This window comes from Passer montanus, unplaced genomic scaffold (assembly GCF_014805655.1).
Source record: "Passer montanus isolate IOZ18808 unplaced genomic scaffold, ASM1480565v1 scaffold172, whole genome shotgun sequence".
Taxonomy (NCBI): Eukaryota; Metazoa; Chordata; class Aves; order Passeriformes; family Passeridae; genus Passer; species Passer montanus.
Genome location: NW_024364493.1, coordinates 517,758 through 535,000, shown reverse-complemented (window position 1 = coordinate 535,000; position 17,243 = coordinate 517,758). Strand labels below are relative to the sequence as shown.

At 47.1% G+C, this 17,243-nt stretch overlaps 2 protein-coding genes across 2 annotated transcripts in view; both read left to right on the top strand.

The window, feature by feature from the left end:
• Positions 1–4,229, top strand: part of HMX2 (H6 family homeobox 2) — a 6,339-nt gene extending 2,110 nt beyond the window's left edge. Inside the window, exons 2-3 of the mRNA XM_039704341.1 lie at positions 2,581–2,858; positions 3,519–4,229. Coding sequence (XP_039560275.1) covers positions 2,582–2,858; positions 3,519–4,066 — 825 coding nt within the window. The 5' untranslated portion in view covers position 2,581 and the 3' untranslated portion in view covers positions 4,067–4,229. The remainder of the gene's footprint in view (positions 1–2,580; positions 2,859–3,518) is intronic.
• A 981-nt stretch (positions 4,230–5,210) lies between these two features.
• Positions 5,211–16,985, top strand: BUB3 (BUB3 mitotic checkpoint protein). The gene is made up of 9 exons (XM_039704348.1): positions 5,211–5,263; positions 5,425–5,542; positions 7,645–7,839; positions 8,336–8,405; positions 9,420–9,571; positions 12,264–12,422; positions 13,718–13,895; positions 14,426–14,642; positions 16,647–16,985. Exons 2-9 carry the CDS (start codon positions 5,534–5,536, stop codon positions 16,654–16,656), a joined length of 990 nt encoding a protein of 329 aa, XP_039560282.1. The 5' UTR covers positions 5,211–5,263; positions 5,425–5,533; the 3' UTR covers positions 16,657–16,985.
• The last annotated feature ends 258 nt before the right edge of the window (positions 16,986–17,243 follow it).

Sequence of the window (17,243 nt, the reverse complement as noted above, 5' to 3'; positions counted from 1 at the left end):
TACCCCTCGCAAAACCCTTCCCGCGGCCCGCAGCCCCTGCCCTGATGAATATTTGATCAGATGATAATGAGAGCGCGGCCGGGCCGCTCCGACCCGCCGTTCCTCCCTTCCCGACAGCGGCATCCCGCAGAATGCGCTTGGCTTCCCTCCCTCCAGAGCTTCCCAAGTTTCGCTTAAATACTGATTTCAGGGAGATCTGGAGGTTTTCCGGCTGCGGCCGAGCCGTGCCACGCTGCCCGCAGCGCTGCTCCCTCCCGGCCCGCCCAGCATCCCAACTCCGCAGCGTCCCCTCGGCCCGGCCAACGCCACGCGTGCGGCTCCCAGGGGCAGCACCCGCTCCGTGGGGAGGGGAGGGCAGTGCCAGGGGCACGCTGTGCCAGGGACACGCTGTGCTGGTGGCCTTCGAGGGGACGGAGCAGCTGGAGGCCAGCGGTGCCCCCGCAGTGTCACGTCGGGGGGTGCCGGAGGAGCGGGGCGGCCCCTCTGTCGCCCTCCCTCCCTGCTCCGGGCCCGTCCCCGAGCGGGAGCCGAGGGCTGGCAGCGCCCAGGGGCTCTCCCGGCTCGGGCAGGTCCCCTCACGGCTTTTGCCCGGAGCCGCCTCGCCCCGCTCCCCGGGCCGGGAGGGGTGCGGGGTCTGGGTGCGGGGCCAGCCGGGGCGGCAGAGCGGGATGAAGGACGATTTCTTAAATTGTATTTCAGTGCGGGGTCTTTCCGGGTTAATGAGCTGACATCATGATTAAAGCTGACCATTTGTAATGTGTCGCGACCCTGTTGAAAAGCACTGAAAAGGTTAATGTGGTAAAACAGGACAGCACCTGCCCCTCAGAGGGAGAGGAGGAGCTGGAACACTTTTCCTAATCAATTAGTCCATTAATGAGTCTATCAAGTAGTTAAGTAGTTAAAGATTATGCCGCTGGTCTGGGTAACAGTCGTCATCTCGCTATACCTAATTATATTATAAGTACTTTATTCAATATACCGGACATAATATGGTGACTCGGAGTTAATGAAAATGTCATTTTAAAACGTCTTGACATTTGTCTCTATTGATTTGTATATTTCCATCTCATTCTTTGCTTTCCCCTATTTGATTTTTTTTTTTAATTTTTGGAGGGGGGTATATTTCTGGAGAGAAGGAATGACCGCCCCGTGGGGGGAGGAATCAACAGCTGGAGCTCGCAGAGACCCCCGCCCCACCCCTCGGGCAAGCCGGGGTTAAAAACCCGGTGCCACGGCGCCTGCCAAGGCCAAGGGTATTGCACCTGGACACGGATGCGACCAAGGGATTTCCACGGATCCCACCAGGATTTCCGAGCTGCAGCCGCGCTTCCCGCTCGCTCCCCTCCGCGGGGACAGCTCCAGCCACGGACGCGGGTGTCCGCGGGGAGGAGGGCCCGGGAGGGAATTCATCCCTCCGGAGTCGAAACGGAGAAAGCGGGGGAGTGGAGGCGGAGAGGGCGGCGGGGTCTGCCCGGGGCTGGGCTCGGGGGCACTCGCGGGCCAGGCTGGTGCTTTCCACAGCGGCCCCGTCACCGGGGCTCCTTCCCGAGCCACGCCGGTGGGAGGGAGGCAGGGCCCAGCTCCCGGTGCCAGGCAGCCGTCGGGGCTCGGGCTCCAGGCCCCACAACCGCGGCCTGGGGAGCCTCTGGGGCTCCAGCTGCCGCTCCTGCTGTTTCCTCTAAGGAAGGTGGTGGGTCCTGGCAGGGTCCTTGCCCTCGGCCCCACGTTCCTTGGGGACAGGCGGGACACAGCAGCTGCCACCTGCGGGTTTCCCCTTCCGAGGGCGGGAGCGGCGGGGGAAGAGCTGCGGTGGCTGTGATTTATACCCAGCCCGAGGGGAAGAGCCCCGACTCCTGACAAAGTTTATTTGGAAATGCAGCGGCACGTACCCTCCCTCCCTGCTCCCCGCGGCTTCCAGGCCCGGGGATGCAAACGCGGGAGGCATTTCGTGGGACATTTGTTAGCGGCTGCAGCACAGCAGCGCGAATCCCGGATTCGGGAAGTGCTGCCGAGCAGGTAACACGCACCGTGACAGGTTTTAATGAGGAGCAGGGTAAAGATCCCCGGATATGCACAAGGTGTTTATCCCGACACCCCCGCCCCCGGCCGGCATGAGCCATTCAGCCCACGTCGCTGTCGCCCACTCGAGGCGGAGGGCAGGAGGGACGGCGGGCGGCCAGCCGCCCTCCTCCGGGGCCGCGGGGTCAGCGTAGCCCCCGGCGACGGCGCCGAGGACCCGCCGGGGGTTCCCCCCTCCAACTCCGGCGCACCCCCCCATTCCCGGAGCCCGCGGGTTTCCAAACTTTCCGTGTCCGCCGCCGCCGTGATTGGCGCGGCGGAGGCCACCTCCATGCAAATGAAGCCCCGCCGCCCGCCGCCCGCAGATCAATAGGGACGCGGGGGAAGGAGCATGCATTCCGCCTGGGTCGGCGCGGGGAGAGCCGCCCGCCGCACGCCCCGAGCGCCCCCCGAAACACGCCCCGCCGCCGGCTCCCCGCAGGCTGCCGGGGCACCCCCTCCCGCGCACCCCGGGCCCCTCTAAAGCGACAGCTTCCCTCCTCTGCTTTCTTATGAACCCAGGATGAGCAGCAAAGAAGACCCCAGCAAGGGCTGTCCGGCGGCTGCTCCCATCTCCAGTTTCACCATCCAGTCCATCCTGGGCAGCGGCAGCGCCGACCCTCCCCGGGAAGCCGCAGACAGGGCGCCCGCCTGGCCCGCCCGCGCCCGGACCCTCTCGCTGTCTTCGGAGGACGAGGAGCCGGAGGAGAGCTGGAAGCACCGCGGCTGCTTCTGCCCCGAGGCTCAGGGCCCCGCCGAGGCGTGCCACAAGCACCAGCCCCTGAGCTTCACCTGTCTCGGTGAGTACGGCGGGGACGGGACGGACGGACGGACGGACAGGGCCGCGGAGGGCTCGGCCCCGCTCCGGGAAGAGGGAGGCGGGGGCACGTCGCACCTTCTCTGCTCTCGGGGCACAGAGTGTTTGCGCCGTCCGTGGGTGAAGCGGGGAGGAAGGAATCCAGGAAAAATGGGGTGGCTTTTAAAAAAAAAATATTTTCCATCCCATCCGGCGTTGATTTCCCCGAGGGATGCGGTGCGATGGATAACGCTCGTTTTCTTAGCTTCTGATTACAGCGCTCGGGCAGAGGGAAGAACGATGTTTATTTATTTTATTTTATTTAGCATTATTTCTGAATAAACGGTCTATGAAACGCGCTGCTGTAAAGTAAAATTTGCCGGCTCGTGTCGGATAGAAAGCCTGGTACTCAGCTGCTTTCACTGTGGCACACGCAGTCACCTGTCCGTCCGTCCGTCCATCCATCCATCCATCCGGGGCACAGGGATACCCAGGAGGGGCTGGCTTCCCCCGGCGCCGGTTGTGTGTTCCCCCGGGAGCAGAGGCGGCGGGTGCCTGCCCGGGCTCTCGCCTCGGTGCTTTTTCCCTCCGGGCCGGGGGGCTCGGCCGTCGGGGGTCCCGGTGCCGGCCGCCGTGCGACCCCCGCGCTGTCGCTCTGTTGCAGGCAGCGCCAAGGGCAGCGGAGCGGCGGCGGCGGGCAGCGGGGAGCGGGGGCCCTTCCTCTCGCCCCCCCAGCAGGACTGTAAGGACGAGAAGGAGAAGCCGCTGGGACCCTCCTCGCCTTCCTGCGGGGAGCGGCAGCGCGACGGCGGGGACCGGCAGGCCGGCGCCGCCAAGAAGAAGACGCGCACGGTGTTCAGCCGCTCGCAGGTCTATCAGCTGGAGTCCACCTTCGACATGAAGCGCTACCTGAGCAGCTCGGAGCGGGCCTGCCTGGCCTCCAGCCTGCAGCTCACCGAGACCCAGGTGAAGACCTGGTTCCAGAACCGCAGGAACAAGTGGAAACGGCAGCTCTCGGCCGAGCTGGAGGCGGCCAACATGGCCCACGCCTCGGCGCAGACTCTGGTGGGGATGCCGCTGGTGTTCAGAGACAATTCCCTCCTCCGAGTGCCGGTGCCCCGCTCCATCGCCTTCCCCGCCCCTCTCTACTACCCCGGCAGCAACCTCTCGGCCTTACCGCTCTACAACCTCTACAACAAGATCGACTACTGAGCCCCGCGGCCCCCGCCCCGTCGGGGGCTCCGTGCGGGCTCTGAGGCCGCCCCGGTGGAGGGGACAGAGCCCCGAGACTGCTGGGAGGGACGGGCCCGCGGAGAGCCCGGGGGCAGCCCCGCTGGCCCCCGTCCTGCCACTTGGAAAGGGGAAAAAAAAATTAATGAAAAAAAAGCGTTATTTCAGATCTGTAAATATTTTTAAAGAAAGTAAGAAAGAAAAAAAAAATTAAAGCGTTTTAAGCCTCGTTTGTAAATTAGCCACCCCGGTCGCGTGTCCCCGAGGGGGACCCCGGCACCGGGAAGGGCCCGGGGCCGATGCACGGGAGAGCAGAAACGATTCCCAACGCCGAGGGTTTGTTTGTCCCAGTTGTGGACAAATTTGTGGAATTTTTGCTCCTTATCTCGTTTCCTGCAGGGAATCCCAGCCGGGCCCGACCGTCCGCCCGTGCCGGGGCCGGCGGGGGCTCGCTGCCCTTCTCTCGGCGGGGACATCAGGGGCATTTCGTTAAACGGGGACTTTTTTTTTCTGTTTTTCGGAGTGTTTCGGTGGAAGCCGCGGTGATGGGCTCGGTGCTGCCGGGGACTGGTCCTTGCTCTGCGGGGCTCGGGCTCGCCCTGGGCATCGCGGACGGGCCCCGTGGGTCACTGCAGGCCGGTGAATCCCGCGGCCACCGGCCCCGGGGCACGGCCCGTGCTGCGACAGCGACAGCAACGAGGACAGCGACAAACAAACCCCCGAAAAAAAGGGAAACTAAATACCCGACGGGATAAATAAGGAGTTTTTCCCTGCGGGGAAGGAGAACGCGCTCCCCGCGCCCCACAGCCGGGGATTGAGGCACAGCCCCGGGGTGGCGGCAGCCGGGCCGGGAACACAGCCCCGCTCCGCCTTTCGGACTCTGTTTTTAGGGGTAATAACTCGTATTTCGGGTTTTATCCAGCTAAAGCCCAGCAGCAGCCTCTCTTTGCGGCGGCACTTCCCGGGCCCCTCCGTTATCAGCCGGGGCGGGACGGGGAGCAGGCACCGCGTCCCTCACGCCGCCACAGCCCCGGGAGCGGCGGACTACAGCTCCCGGCACGCCCCGCGGCGGCGGGCTGGCGGCGCACGTCGAGGACGCAGCGCCACGCGCGTTCGAACCGGCCAATCGCGGGGCAGGGCGGCAGTGCGCGCGCGCGGGCGGCGGCTGTGGCGGCTGAGGTGAGGCCGGGACCGGGACCGGGAATCCGGGATTGGGGATCCGGGACTGGGGACCCTGGGCACGGCCTGGCGCTCCCGTCCCGGCCGCGCGTTCCTTCCCCGGTGCGTTGCCCTCCCTGCCTGCTTCCCAGGCCCTTCCTCACTCTCTTCCCTTCCCGCAGCGGTTTCCTCATCCCGGCGCTCCTCACAGGGACCGAGGCCTCGGGGCTGCCCTGACTCCGCAAGCTTTTCCTTGGCGGCCCGTGGAGCAGCGGGAGGAGCTCGTTCAGCATGAAAACGGTACTTTGTTTCGTGTTTTGTGAGTAAAAGCGCGGGAGGGGAGTCCCGAGGCTCTCGCCGCAGCGTTCTGCTTTGTTCCAGCTCCTCCTCAGTGACCTGTGCCAAGAGGAGCTAGAAAAGCACAGGTTTCTTGCTTGCTCACTAAAAATTCTTTTCCCCCCCCCAATTTTTTTGCCAAACTGAACCCTGTGGTTAAGTCAGAATCGCCATATCAGCAGCATGTACTTTCTCTGTAATATTTAAAAGTTTTTTTCCTCAACATTTTACCAGGACTTTTGTTTGAGGTGGGCACGGCACTATGGCTTGGAATCCTGGTTGTGTTTTTTGTGAAAATGTGGAGCTCTGGGTCCTCTTTCTTTCTTTCTTTCTTTCTTTCTTTTTTTTTTTTTTTTTAAGAGGCAGGATATACTTAAATTCTGATATTATGAACATTGTTCTGGATTAAAAATATCTTTGGGACATCTTTCCAGGTTTCTTGTGTTAGTAGCTTTGCCTCCTGGAGTTGCTTTTGGGCTGGTTAATAATTTGTACCAGGCCTCAAATAATACAGTAATTTGTACCTCATGTTTTGTTTGAGTTTTGTGGCCTAAGTAGGCACAGCAATAATCTTGTCCAATTTAATTGTCTCAGTTGTTCTGAATTCCTTTAGGTTTTGTGTCTCTGGACCTGCATCTGAAACATCCTCAGTAGCTGCTGCTGAATCCCAAGTAACATTCCCATGGAAAGATGTGTGGCAATACCTCAAGCCTCTCTTTTCCCAAGTGTTCCCAAAGCAGGGCTAGGAAAGGGGCTCAGAAAGAAGCATCTCTGTAATTAAAAGGTTTTTTTCCTTTCACTTCATGCTTCAATAGCAGAAATAGCACTTTATGTTCACACAGTGGATGTTTTTTTGTGTTTTTTGAAGGGTGTCTTAGCAAAGCTCCTGCCCAGGAAATCTCTCCAGTGCAGGAGTGTGTGTTCCTCACTTTATTACACAACCTGATGATTGTGTAGCTGCTGACAAACACCAAACTGTGCCCTGAATTTGCACCTCGCCCTTGGTTCCTCTGCTCCTTGTCTCCTGATTTTTTCTCAGGGGTGCAATCTTACCTTGCAGTTGTGCATACAAATTCTGTGACAGCGTTACAGGAAATCTGAGCTAAGTCACTGCTCTGCCCCTTTAGCAGGAGGTGAATGTGCTGAGAAGGCCTAGAGAAACCTTGGAAAGAGGCTGTGGTTGTTTTGTGGATGTGTAACCAGCACTTTCTTCTTTCAGAGTGCTTGTGAGGTCTGAGCTGTTTTCCTGCTGAAATTTGCAGCTCATAACTTCTGCTGTCCCTGGAAGTTTTCAACAAACTGCTCCTGGACTGGGAGTGCTGCATTTGCCTTGGAGACACTGCTCTTTGAATTGTTGATGTTTTTTCTGGTCACATCCCAGTTCTGTGGTCACTCCATGTTTCAGCACTTCACAAAACATAACTTTCCTTTCTTTACGTGCTCTTTGTTTTCCCCCCTCTCTTAGCATCCAATCTTAAAGCTTTTTGTTGCACACATTTCACAGCACTTGTGGAAGCCTAAAGGTCTGAAAGTTGCACAGTGCCCACAACTTTATAAAAGATAATCCAGTTGCAATTCTTGGAAGCATGTGACAGTCATACCAATCCAGGAGCAAATCAGCATTTCCTGGAGTTTTCAAATCCCATTTTTTTCTGCTAATACATGTTTCTTAAAGCAACTTCTTGATGTTCACAATAACTTAGAAATATTTACTTCAAAGATCACAGCCACACACTCAGCAGAGTGAGGGAAATACATTTATAAGTAACAATATCTAAGCTTATAGCTTATAATAATGATCATAATACTTTTGTGTTGTTTATTCATGTTGCAATTGATATTTAAAAGCCCTCTGTAGAGAAAGGCATTTATTGAGGTTTTAGACAGGGATTGGCATCTTGAATTTTAGTTTGGAGAAATTTGGGTGTTCTGAACCTGTTCTGTGTAAAAGCCAGTGAAGTTCTGAGGTCTGCTTTGGGCTGCCTCTCAGAGGGCTCAGTCTTGTTCCCTTGCTAGGCCTGTGTTCTTTAGTCATTAAAATTGCTTCTGTGCCTTGTTGTCTGCAGATGACGGGATCAAACGAGTTCAAGCTCAACCAAACTCCAGATGATGGGATTTCATCAGTGAAGTTTAGTCCAAACACATCTCAGTTTCTGCTCGTTTCATCCTGGGACACAACTGTGCGGCTCTATGATGTTCCTGCCAACACCATGAGACTCAAATATCAGCATTCAGGGGCTGTCCTGGACTGTGCTTTTTATGTAAGTGTGGGAGGGCTTTTAAAATTATTATTTTACAGCTGTAGAGTGCCCAAAGTATGAGAAATTGTCAGTTCCTGAAATTAAAGAGGGGGCCTACCTGTGCTTTTTTTCACTGAATGTTTTGTCGTGTGGCTGATGCTGTACTGTGGATTAACACTCAGGTTCTCAAATGGTATCTCCCTTCTAAATCAGTTTTAGGATTATCCTGCATCTAGATGGGTTCTCAGTCATTTAAAGTATGAAGAAGGGGAAGTTATTTGGTCTAGCCTCTATCTGCCTTTTTAAAATTTATTTTTGTTTTACTTCTAAACTAAAGAAATTCACTTAAGCATTTTGTAAAGCTTCTGTCTGCTTAAATCTGGGTCAGACTTTAACATTTGTGTCTGAATTCCTATCTTCCCAAAGCTCTTGAAAGCAAGTCCTGTGTTAGGAGTTTAGGATGCTGAATGCAGAGCAGCCATGGAAACTTAACAAGATAAATTTTATTGCTTTGTAGGATCCTACCCATGCCTGGAGTGGGGGGCTGGATCAGCAACTGAAAATGCACGACTTAAACACGGACCAAGGTGAGCAGGTTGAATTCTAAATGCTGTCAGCACCTGGCCTGAGCTTCAGATTTATGTACTCACATGCACAGAATCTTCTTCAGCTTCTTTAGGTGGGGATACTTAAGTATCTGATCAGTGAATAACCAGTGACCCTAACAAGGCCCACCTAAAAATCTGGAAGGGTTTGGCATTGCCAGAAGGTTTGGTGGCTGCTTGCAGGATGCCTTGAATTGGTTTTCTGATGATAATCCTGCTCTGCCATAGGCTCAGTGGCTCAGGTAGGGGGAAGTGGCCAAGCTGAACTAAAACTGAGCTTGTTGTTTTTCAGAGGTTTGTGGTTTGGGTGTATTTAGAATGATCTTTCGTGGCAGAGGATGTACAGAGCTTTTGCTTTGTCAATCATGGCCTTGTGCTACATTTTTTTTCTAGGAAAACATTGCTTGAAAGTACCAGTTCCAGTGCCTTGTTGGTGCAAAATATGGAACTAGTTTGTCTCACTTTTTTGTGTGTTTTTAGTGTGTTAAAGAGAAAAGCAAATTTCAGCCAGTCACCAGCACCTGCCAATAGCCAGGGCTTGACAAATCAGTGTGTGCAGTAATGGTACTAAAAAGCTCAAATAATTCTGCCATACCTGACTTCCAACAAGTGTTTTAATATTTTTATTAAGGTGCTCATGGCTTTTTCTTGTCATATTATTGATGTACACAAGCTTAGGTGGCTTTCTGTGTTAGTGTGTTTGTCAGTGTGATACCAGTTGATGCTTTATACCTGTAAAGATCCCTCAGTGACTGCCTAAAATTCTTTAATCCTAAGCTCAAGAGACATAAATTTAAATGTAACAATCCTGATCTTTGCAAAAGTTATGCTTCTGAAGGCTGAACTATCCTTACAGTGACTTCTGGCATGGAAATGCACCTGTAGAATGCCAGGAAATGCTTGTGCTGCAGTTGTGTTCTTTTTTTATTCTTTATTCCACACATTCTGACTGTTTGTAGAGACAGTAAAATTGCAAAATCTTGTGTTTTCTTACAGAAAACCTTGTTGGTGCCCACGATGCTCCTATCAGGTGTGTGGAGTATTGTCCAGAAGTGAATGTCATGGTGACTGGCAGCTGGGATCAAACTGTCAAACTCTGGGATCCCAGAACTCCCTGTAATGCAGGAACCTTCTCCCAGCCTGAAAAGGTAAGTGCTGCATTCCAGGTGTTAATAATGCATCCTGGGACTGAAACACCACAGGACACTGCCTTGAGCTGAATCTGTGAAGTTATATTTAATGGTTTTTAAACTGAGTGGAAGTGTAGCATTTTTAAAAATTGGTATTCAGAATGTATTGCCATTTTTGGGAATACATTGGTGTATTGCCATTTTGGCAATACATTGGTGAGGGCTTTGAGCTTTTCCTCAATGTTCCTTAATTCTTGGTGCTTGTGCTGGATTGCTTTCTTAAAATTAAAAATAAATTTGGAGGAAAACCAAGCATCTTGGCTTCATTGTAAAATGCACAGTTGATTTCCTTAAATGTTAAGATTTTAGGTATGTCAGACCCCGGCAGTCCTAAGGTCTGATTGTTTTGGAATTTGCACAGAAAAATATCTCTGTAGGAGGTATTTTATGTTGCCTGAAATAATATTTTTGGTTTTTACTTGTGTTCAAAAAATTGAACAGAATTGCTTGTTTTGTGATTTTCCTGTTTTGTATTAATGCCTAGTAAATTTGGATATTCTCCTAAAGCTGAAAACCTCTGTGATAATGGGAGACTCAAAGAAATAAGATAAAATGTGATGATGTCTCCAGCTTTTTCTGATGGCCATATGATGTGTTAACTTCTCATGCTGCTTACAGCAGTGTCATTGAAAGAATTAAACAGAAATTCCTGTTTTTTTTTTTCCAGAGACTCCTAAACACAGGCTGGCTTGCTGGATAATTTTACATATGATTTTTTTTTTGCCTGTACCTTTTAAAAATTTCATTTAGCACTGTGACATCCTATTGTCAAGTCCTAATTATGAGCCATCATTACCTTCCCTTTGCCCCTAAATAGCTCTTACTTTTGTTCCAGCAGAGCTGGATCTACTCCTGGCCAGACCTTTGTGCAGAATAAAGTAATTGCATTATTTCTGGTTTTGATTTATAGATGTATGTAGCATGTAAAGAACTGTGATAAATTGCTGACAGAATATCATATAATGGACAGCCCCAGTGAATCAAGCTGCTTATTGGTTCACAAGGTTCATTATGTCATTTTTTTAATGCTGCCTTTGATGAATGTGTACACCTACTCCACTGCATGACAACGGTTTCATTTGATTTATGGCTGTGTGGTGGAGAAAGAACACTCACTGTACAGGTGTGACATCAGTTTGTGAAGAAGATTTAAGATATTTAATGTTCTTTATGCCTTTGTTTCCCTGTGTGTACACAAACACATTTTATATAGTGTTTATGAATATTTCTGGACGGATTTTTAAATCAATAACAAAAAACTGTCTTGTTAAAAGGTGTAACTACTGTTGGCTCAAAGTTTTGTTGCCCTTTTTAGGAGTATTTGGGATTATCAGAAATTTTGGGCAACTCCTGTGTGAATATTTAAGACTTTTCCCATCTTAAAATCTCAGTCTTAAGAGTTCAGTAATCATATTTTAGAGAAGAAAGCATGCTGAGTGGATGAGGATTGGTTAAAGGAAGCTTTTTTATCTATATATAGATACATACACACCTGTCTGCTTAGCTTTTTATTAGAAATTAACTTTTTGAAAACCTATTTGTAGCAAATGAAGAGAACTTGTGTGTGATGTTTCAGTGCAGTCTTACCAGAACCAAGCAGCTTTGTTGGGCTTCATCAGAGAACCACAAAGTGAAACCAAATGAAATCATCCAAGCACAGGTGCCAAAAGCAAACTGATTCCCTCTGGCAGGATACCAGATCTGTTCCACTTTTAATTCCTGATCTAAAGAGTATCCAAGATCTGTTTCCTATGTGTTTGGCTGCAGTTGATCACTGGAAAAAATTCATTCCCATCATTTGCTCTTGTTAGCAGCTCAGTGGCAGCTGTAGGTAGCTGGATTCCATCTGCTTATGTATCAACAACTTGGAATTCATTCCATTGCACAGGGTTTTTTTTGGCTAAACATCTTTCCTTTTTTTTTTTTAATGTATTGAATGAACTGCATCCCAAGCAATAGCTGGAAACAACAATTCATGCACTAAATATTTTCATATGAAATTTGATAAGACAAAATTTCCCACTGTGCCAAGTTTTGGGATAGAGTTAAAATTACAAGCCATTATCTTTTTTAAACATGTCAAGCATATTACTTTCTTCAAATTCACTTAGTTTTATTAAAGTACACAAAGTAATGTGGTTTTTTTAGTGATTTCTTAACAATTTATTTTATTAACATGAAGCTCAACTCAAAATATTCAGTTTATAAATAAAAATACTTGGTTACCAGGTGGAGGAAAACAGAAGATAATGTGTGATGTGGTTTTGGAAGACTGAACTGCAGGATCATGAACTGACAGTGGGAATGCAAAACCAAGCCAAGATTAATTCCAATATCCAGCACTTCCCCTCCTGTTCCTTTGTATGGATTTTCCTTTTGCCATTAATTCCGGTAAATTTAATGCCTGGAATAGTTTTTGAGCTTTTGAATGTTACATCAGGGTGTTCTCACTGTCCAGCTGCACATTCCTGCTGCTTGTCCCAAATTTGGGTTCTAAATGAAAGCTGAAGGGAATTCTGTTGCTGAGCATTCCATGGGAGATGTCACCAGTTGTGTTAGTGCTCATTGCTGACAGCTTGTTCTGTACAGAGAGCAGGGGGGTTTCCAGGCTAACATCACTGTTAAATACTGTAAATATTGTTTTTGGAAGGTCTACACCCTCTCTGTGTCTGGGGACAGACTGATTGTGGGCACAGCAGGTCGGAGGGTGCTGGTGTGGGATTTGAGGAACATGGGATACGTTCAGCAGCGAAGGGAATCGAGCCTGAAGTACCAGACCCGCTGCATCAGAGCATTCCCCAACAAACAGGTATGGGAGCAGTGCAGCAGTCACATTGCTGCTGAATGTTCTTCAGGGAAATGGGGCTTTATTTTCAAGTTTGTTTTTCAGTGGGGGTGTGTTTTGTAATCAAACTTTGGGAGGGGGGGAAACTTCCTGGGGTACATTAATTCTTTTTAGTGCAGCTTAGCAATGTTTGCCACTGACTTACAAGCATATTATGTTGTTGCTTTGTTCCTCAAGATTTGTCTCAGTTTTAGAAATAAACTGTTTAATGAACACTGCTGGCATGTAATTAAAAAAAAATCCTTCCCCTCCCCAGCTGCAGTAGAAGAGAAAAAGCCAGAATTGGTGGTTCCTAAGCATCTTTTATGCATTGTAACCCAGGGTTCTTGAACAGTCTGAGCAGGGGCAGGATTAAAACTGCATGAATGTCATTTATATATTTTTCTTTTTTTTCTCTCTGTGGCATGCACTGCAGAACCCTGGATCCATTATCCAGGGGGAATTGTACAATTCAGGTGCTCCTACAGCTGTTCTGTGCAAGTTAACGTGGTGTGTCTGTGGTATTTCTTTTTTCAAGGAAAGCAAGAAGATTGCCTTTCTCTGCCAAACTAATTTGTAAGGGAATTTTCCTCTGTACAGAGTGATAGTACAGGAATTGCAAGACCTAGTTACTTGTTCTTGAACTGGCATGAATGCTTTGTCCATTTTCAGTTCTAGTTATAGTAAAACAAGCTGATCTTCCAGATTGTATTGTATGATGGATTTTAAAGAGCCTTGTTATAGCTAGATATCATTGCAATCCTATTTCTGAAAAGATCTATTATGGACTTAACTCAAAAGTGATAATAAAAGCATCTCAGGTTGCTCCAAGTCAGGACTGTAATTAACTGGATAAGTGAACACAACTCGTAATCAAGTTTCACTGAAAATACTATTTCAGCTTGAGTGTTTAGTTGTTAGAATAAAGCTCTGAACTAATTTTAATGTAATGTAATTCTGAAACTAAATAGTCCTGTGAGTATCTCTCATATTTCAGATATTTAGGCCTTGGGGAATAGGTGAGCAAATGCAAGGTGTTCTTATCTCTTGAAATTTTTTTCCCCAAAGACAAGCTTGTTTCTTGACCTGCAGAAGTAATTACAAGTCTCATTGTCAGCTTAAAGCTATGATACAATGAGAATCTCTCTTACAAAGCTTTTTTTCTAAGCCTTACCACTTTCCTAGAATTTAGAAGGCTATGAAATAAAATTGTATTGCAGTCTTTTCTGCAGTTGTAAACTTCTAAAACATGTAGCTCCATTTTTTTTTTTTCTTGTTAGGGTTATGTTTTAAGCTCTATTGAAGGTCGTGTAGCCGTGGAATATTTGGATCCAAGCCCAGAAATCCAGAAGAAGAAATATGCATTCAAATGTCACCGTTTGAAGGAGAATAACATTGAGCAGATTTATCCAGTTAATGCCATTTCTTTCCATAATGTCCACAACACGTTTGCTACAGGTAAATACTCAATTCTTTGCAGCACTTGCCTCAGTTCCTTTAGTTTTGATGTAAACAGATCTGCCTTTACTTCATATGCCCTGACTTTTTAAGCATTTAAATTGTATTCATGCCATCATTGATGTTGTGAGAATTCTTAATTCTTAATATTTTTTCCCTCAAACACAAACTTGTGTTTGGACCTGTAGATGTAATCACAAGTCTCACTGTCAGCTTCAGATGTAATCACAAGTCTCACTGTCAGCTTAAAACAATGATGCAGTGAGAATCTTACTTAGGAAATTTTTTTCTGCCTTACCACTTTCTTAGAATTTAGAGTGCCATGAGGTAAAATTGTATTGCAGTCTTTTCTCCAGTTAACTGCTTTAACAGGGAGTTTGGGAAATGCTCATTGTGCTCTTTACTGAATGAATCAACCCTGTGTTTTTCCTGACAAAGTAATTACGAGTAGTTCTCTTTTTTCCCTGTGCTGCATCTCTTCAGTTTTATTCTTTTCCTCAACCATAACTTTTCGAAACCCTGACTCGCAGGCGGCTCCGACGGCTTTGTGAACATCTGGGACCCCTTCAACAAGAAGAGGCTGTGCCAGTTCCACCGCTACCCCACCAGCATTGCCTCCCTGGCCTTCAGCAACGACGGCACCACCCTGGCCATCGCCTCCTCCTACATGTACGAGATGGACGACATCGAGCACCCCGAGGACGGCATCTACATCCGCCAAGTGACGGACGCCGAGACAAAGCCCAAGTGAGTGTCTGCCTCACCTGCTCTTGAGGCTCGCTGAGCCTCCACCCCAAGATTTATTAATTTTCCTAAATTCATGAATAGTATTATTGATGGCAGGAGATAGCGCAGCTTGACAGTAGGGCTGGGTTTGATGTTATCTCCTTCGCCCAAGCTTTCAATATCCGTAGGTTGATAGACGGCTGATGGATAAAATTGTGCCTGGTTGTTTAGTGGGAGAAGAATGTCAAACTCTTATCCTCTTTCAATAGGTGCTATTATATGAAGCTGTAGAGTTATTGCGAGCTCATTGCTTCAGGAATTGAGTGAAGAATTCAAGAATAATTTATTGGAGTAAATGTTACCGTGTTTGGATATTTAAAACTTGGAATGAATGCAATCTGTCACACTGAGTGTGCACCCAGCTGTCAGAGTGAGCAGTGAATTTAGATTCTGTTCTAGGAAGGTTGTGTAAAATCAAGGGAAAGCTCTCTCAGTTCCTGCGTGTTGGAGTTGGCTGCAGCCCTTTGATAACACACTTTTCTGTCGTTGTTGCTGTCAGAACGAGGCAAACTGATTGATGGAGGTAAAAAATTCTGTTCAGCTTGCTTTGGCATCAATGTTACATAGAAAAATTGCCATCCCAGTGCAGAATTGTGCTGCCCTTAATGATGGAGGCACAGGAGCAGTTGGCTTTATTTTCAAATTCCTGTGCTTTACCACTGTTAGATTTTTTTCTCTTCTAGTACTCAATCTGTCTTACACCTTATCAGGTTGTCTCCATTATTAAAAGTGGCTGTGAAAGCAGATACATAAATGATCAAATTTCTTGAGTTTAAAACCTCAAGATCTTTCCCTCCACTCCCTTAAGTAACTTTTTTGTTGCTTTGGAGCAGCTGTTTTATACCTACAAAGATGAGATATTCATTATTGTATATCTTCCACATCTCTCACTTGGAGATACTGGTTTTAAAGTAATTTTGATACTCCTAGAAAAATCAAGCCAGAACTGTTTTAGTATTTATTTCTCAGAGTTCCTCAAGTAGAAAAAATCCAAATATGATAATTAATTTTTTTTAAATCAGATTGTACTTGTTACATATATTTATGAGTTGTTTTATTTTGTTGTGTTTTTCAAAGTTGATAAAAGAATACTTGCTCCTGTTTGTTTTCTAATAGTAAGAACTGCTTTTAGGTTTTTTTTTTTAATTCATTGCTAGTTAGAGTTGCTAATTCTGTACATGCTTCATTCTGCTGTACAAGGAGGTTAATCTACAATTAAACAATATTTCCTCTTGGCCCTCCATTATTTTCTGAAACAGATGGTTCATCATTTCCTGGGCTGTTAAACACAGCAAGGTTAAGGTTAGACTCTTGGGAATCAGCTAGTTTGGAATCTTATTAGGCTGTAGAAGGAAAACTAATAAGAATACTCCTTAATATCATTTTGTGACTGTAAACAATTATTTATTAGCAAACAATTGATCCCAGAAGGGCAAATTGTTTGAGTCAGTAATGAGCTGAGAAAAGACAGAGCATATCTGTGTATTTGGAAAATAATTGTAACGTAATTGCAATGCATTTAGACAGGCATCTTTTTGGACCTGTTTCTATCTTTAAATGAATTTCTGCAAACATTAACGAGGTTTATATGCTTTTCTGACATTTACAAGTTGCTTGTGCCAACCTTAGGGCACTAAGAATGATGGGTATATTTTAGTGGTTCAGTAGTGTGAGTCATCTCTGGTTTATTCTAAAAATAAGTTACTTAGGACAGAAGACTAATGGCAGTTCCATTGTGATCTTTTTGCATGTTAATTTGAGTCACAGTGTTTCTGCACAATGCATTCTTAGTGCATCAAGATGGTGCCATATTATATAAAGATCACTTTTTTCATCATTAAACTCCTATATTCTGCGTCTTGGTACAAGTGAAAGCTGGCTTTCTGCTTTCCTAGCATGGTGAATGTTCTACCTGCTAATGATTGCTCTAAATACTCTTCCTAAAATAGAGTTTATTTATTGCAGGTCCACTTAGACCACTGCTGCTACTCCTTCTCTACAAGAGATGCTCACCTGCTCCTAACAAGGCTCCACTAAAACAAGCGAAGTGAGAAGAACAATCTTTGTACTCCCGTTGTTTTTAATTAAGAGATGTTTGTTTATTGTAGTTTGTCTAAATCTGTCATTCCTTGCCTGCTTGTAATGCCAGTGAAACTATTTCCTTTATCTGCTGTCTGGAGCTGAATTATTTCAATCCTGTAGATAACCTTTTAAAAATTTAGATATTTTGTAGTATCTGATTATGAAAACTTCCACTGCTTTCTTATTTGTTCAATAAATATCTATAGATTTTTTGAAAAGAAATACTTTGTGTAGCAGCCTTTACTGATTTTGAAACAAATGTTGAGATCAAATCCTTCAATTGCAGGAGTTATTGAGTTCTAGATCTTCATGATGGAAAAATTTCTGAATCTTTAATCTTTTTCCGGTGAGATGAACCGGGAAATAAAAAGACATTTTTTCTTTTGAGTATTACCACTAAAAGCTGTCTCACTCAACTCTGTTTGCTGTGCAGACTCACACTGCTCTCCTGGTAGCTTGTATCAGGTGTTACTACTTAAA

Excerpts from the sequence above, each read along its gene's own strand:
- BUB3 (XM_039704348.1), top strand. Across the intron at positions 8,406-9,419 it reads CGACTTAAACACGGACCAAG|AAAACCTTGTTGGTGCCCAC; the intron begins GTGAGCAGGTTG and ends GTTTTCTTACAG. Across the intron at positions 12,423-13,717 it reads GAGCATTCCCCAACAAACAG|GGTTATGTTTTAAGCTCTAT; the intron begins GTATGGGAGCAG and ends TTTTCTTGTTAG.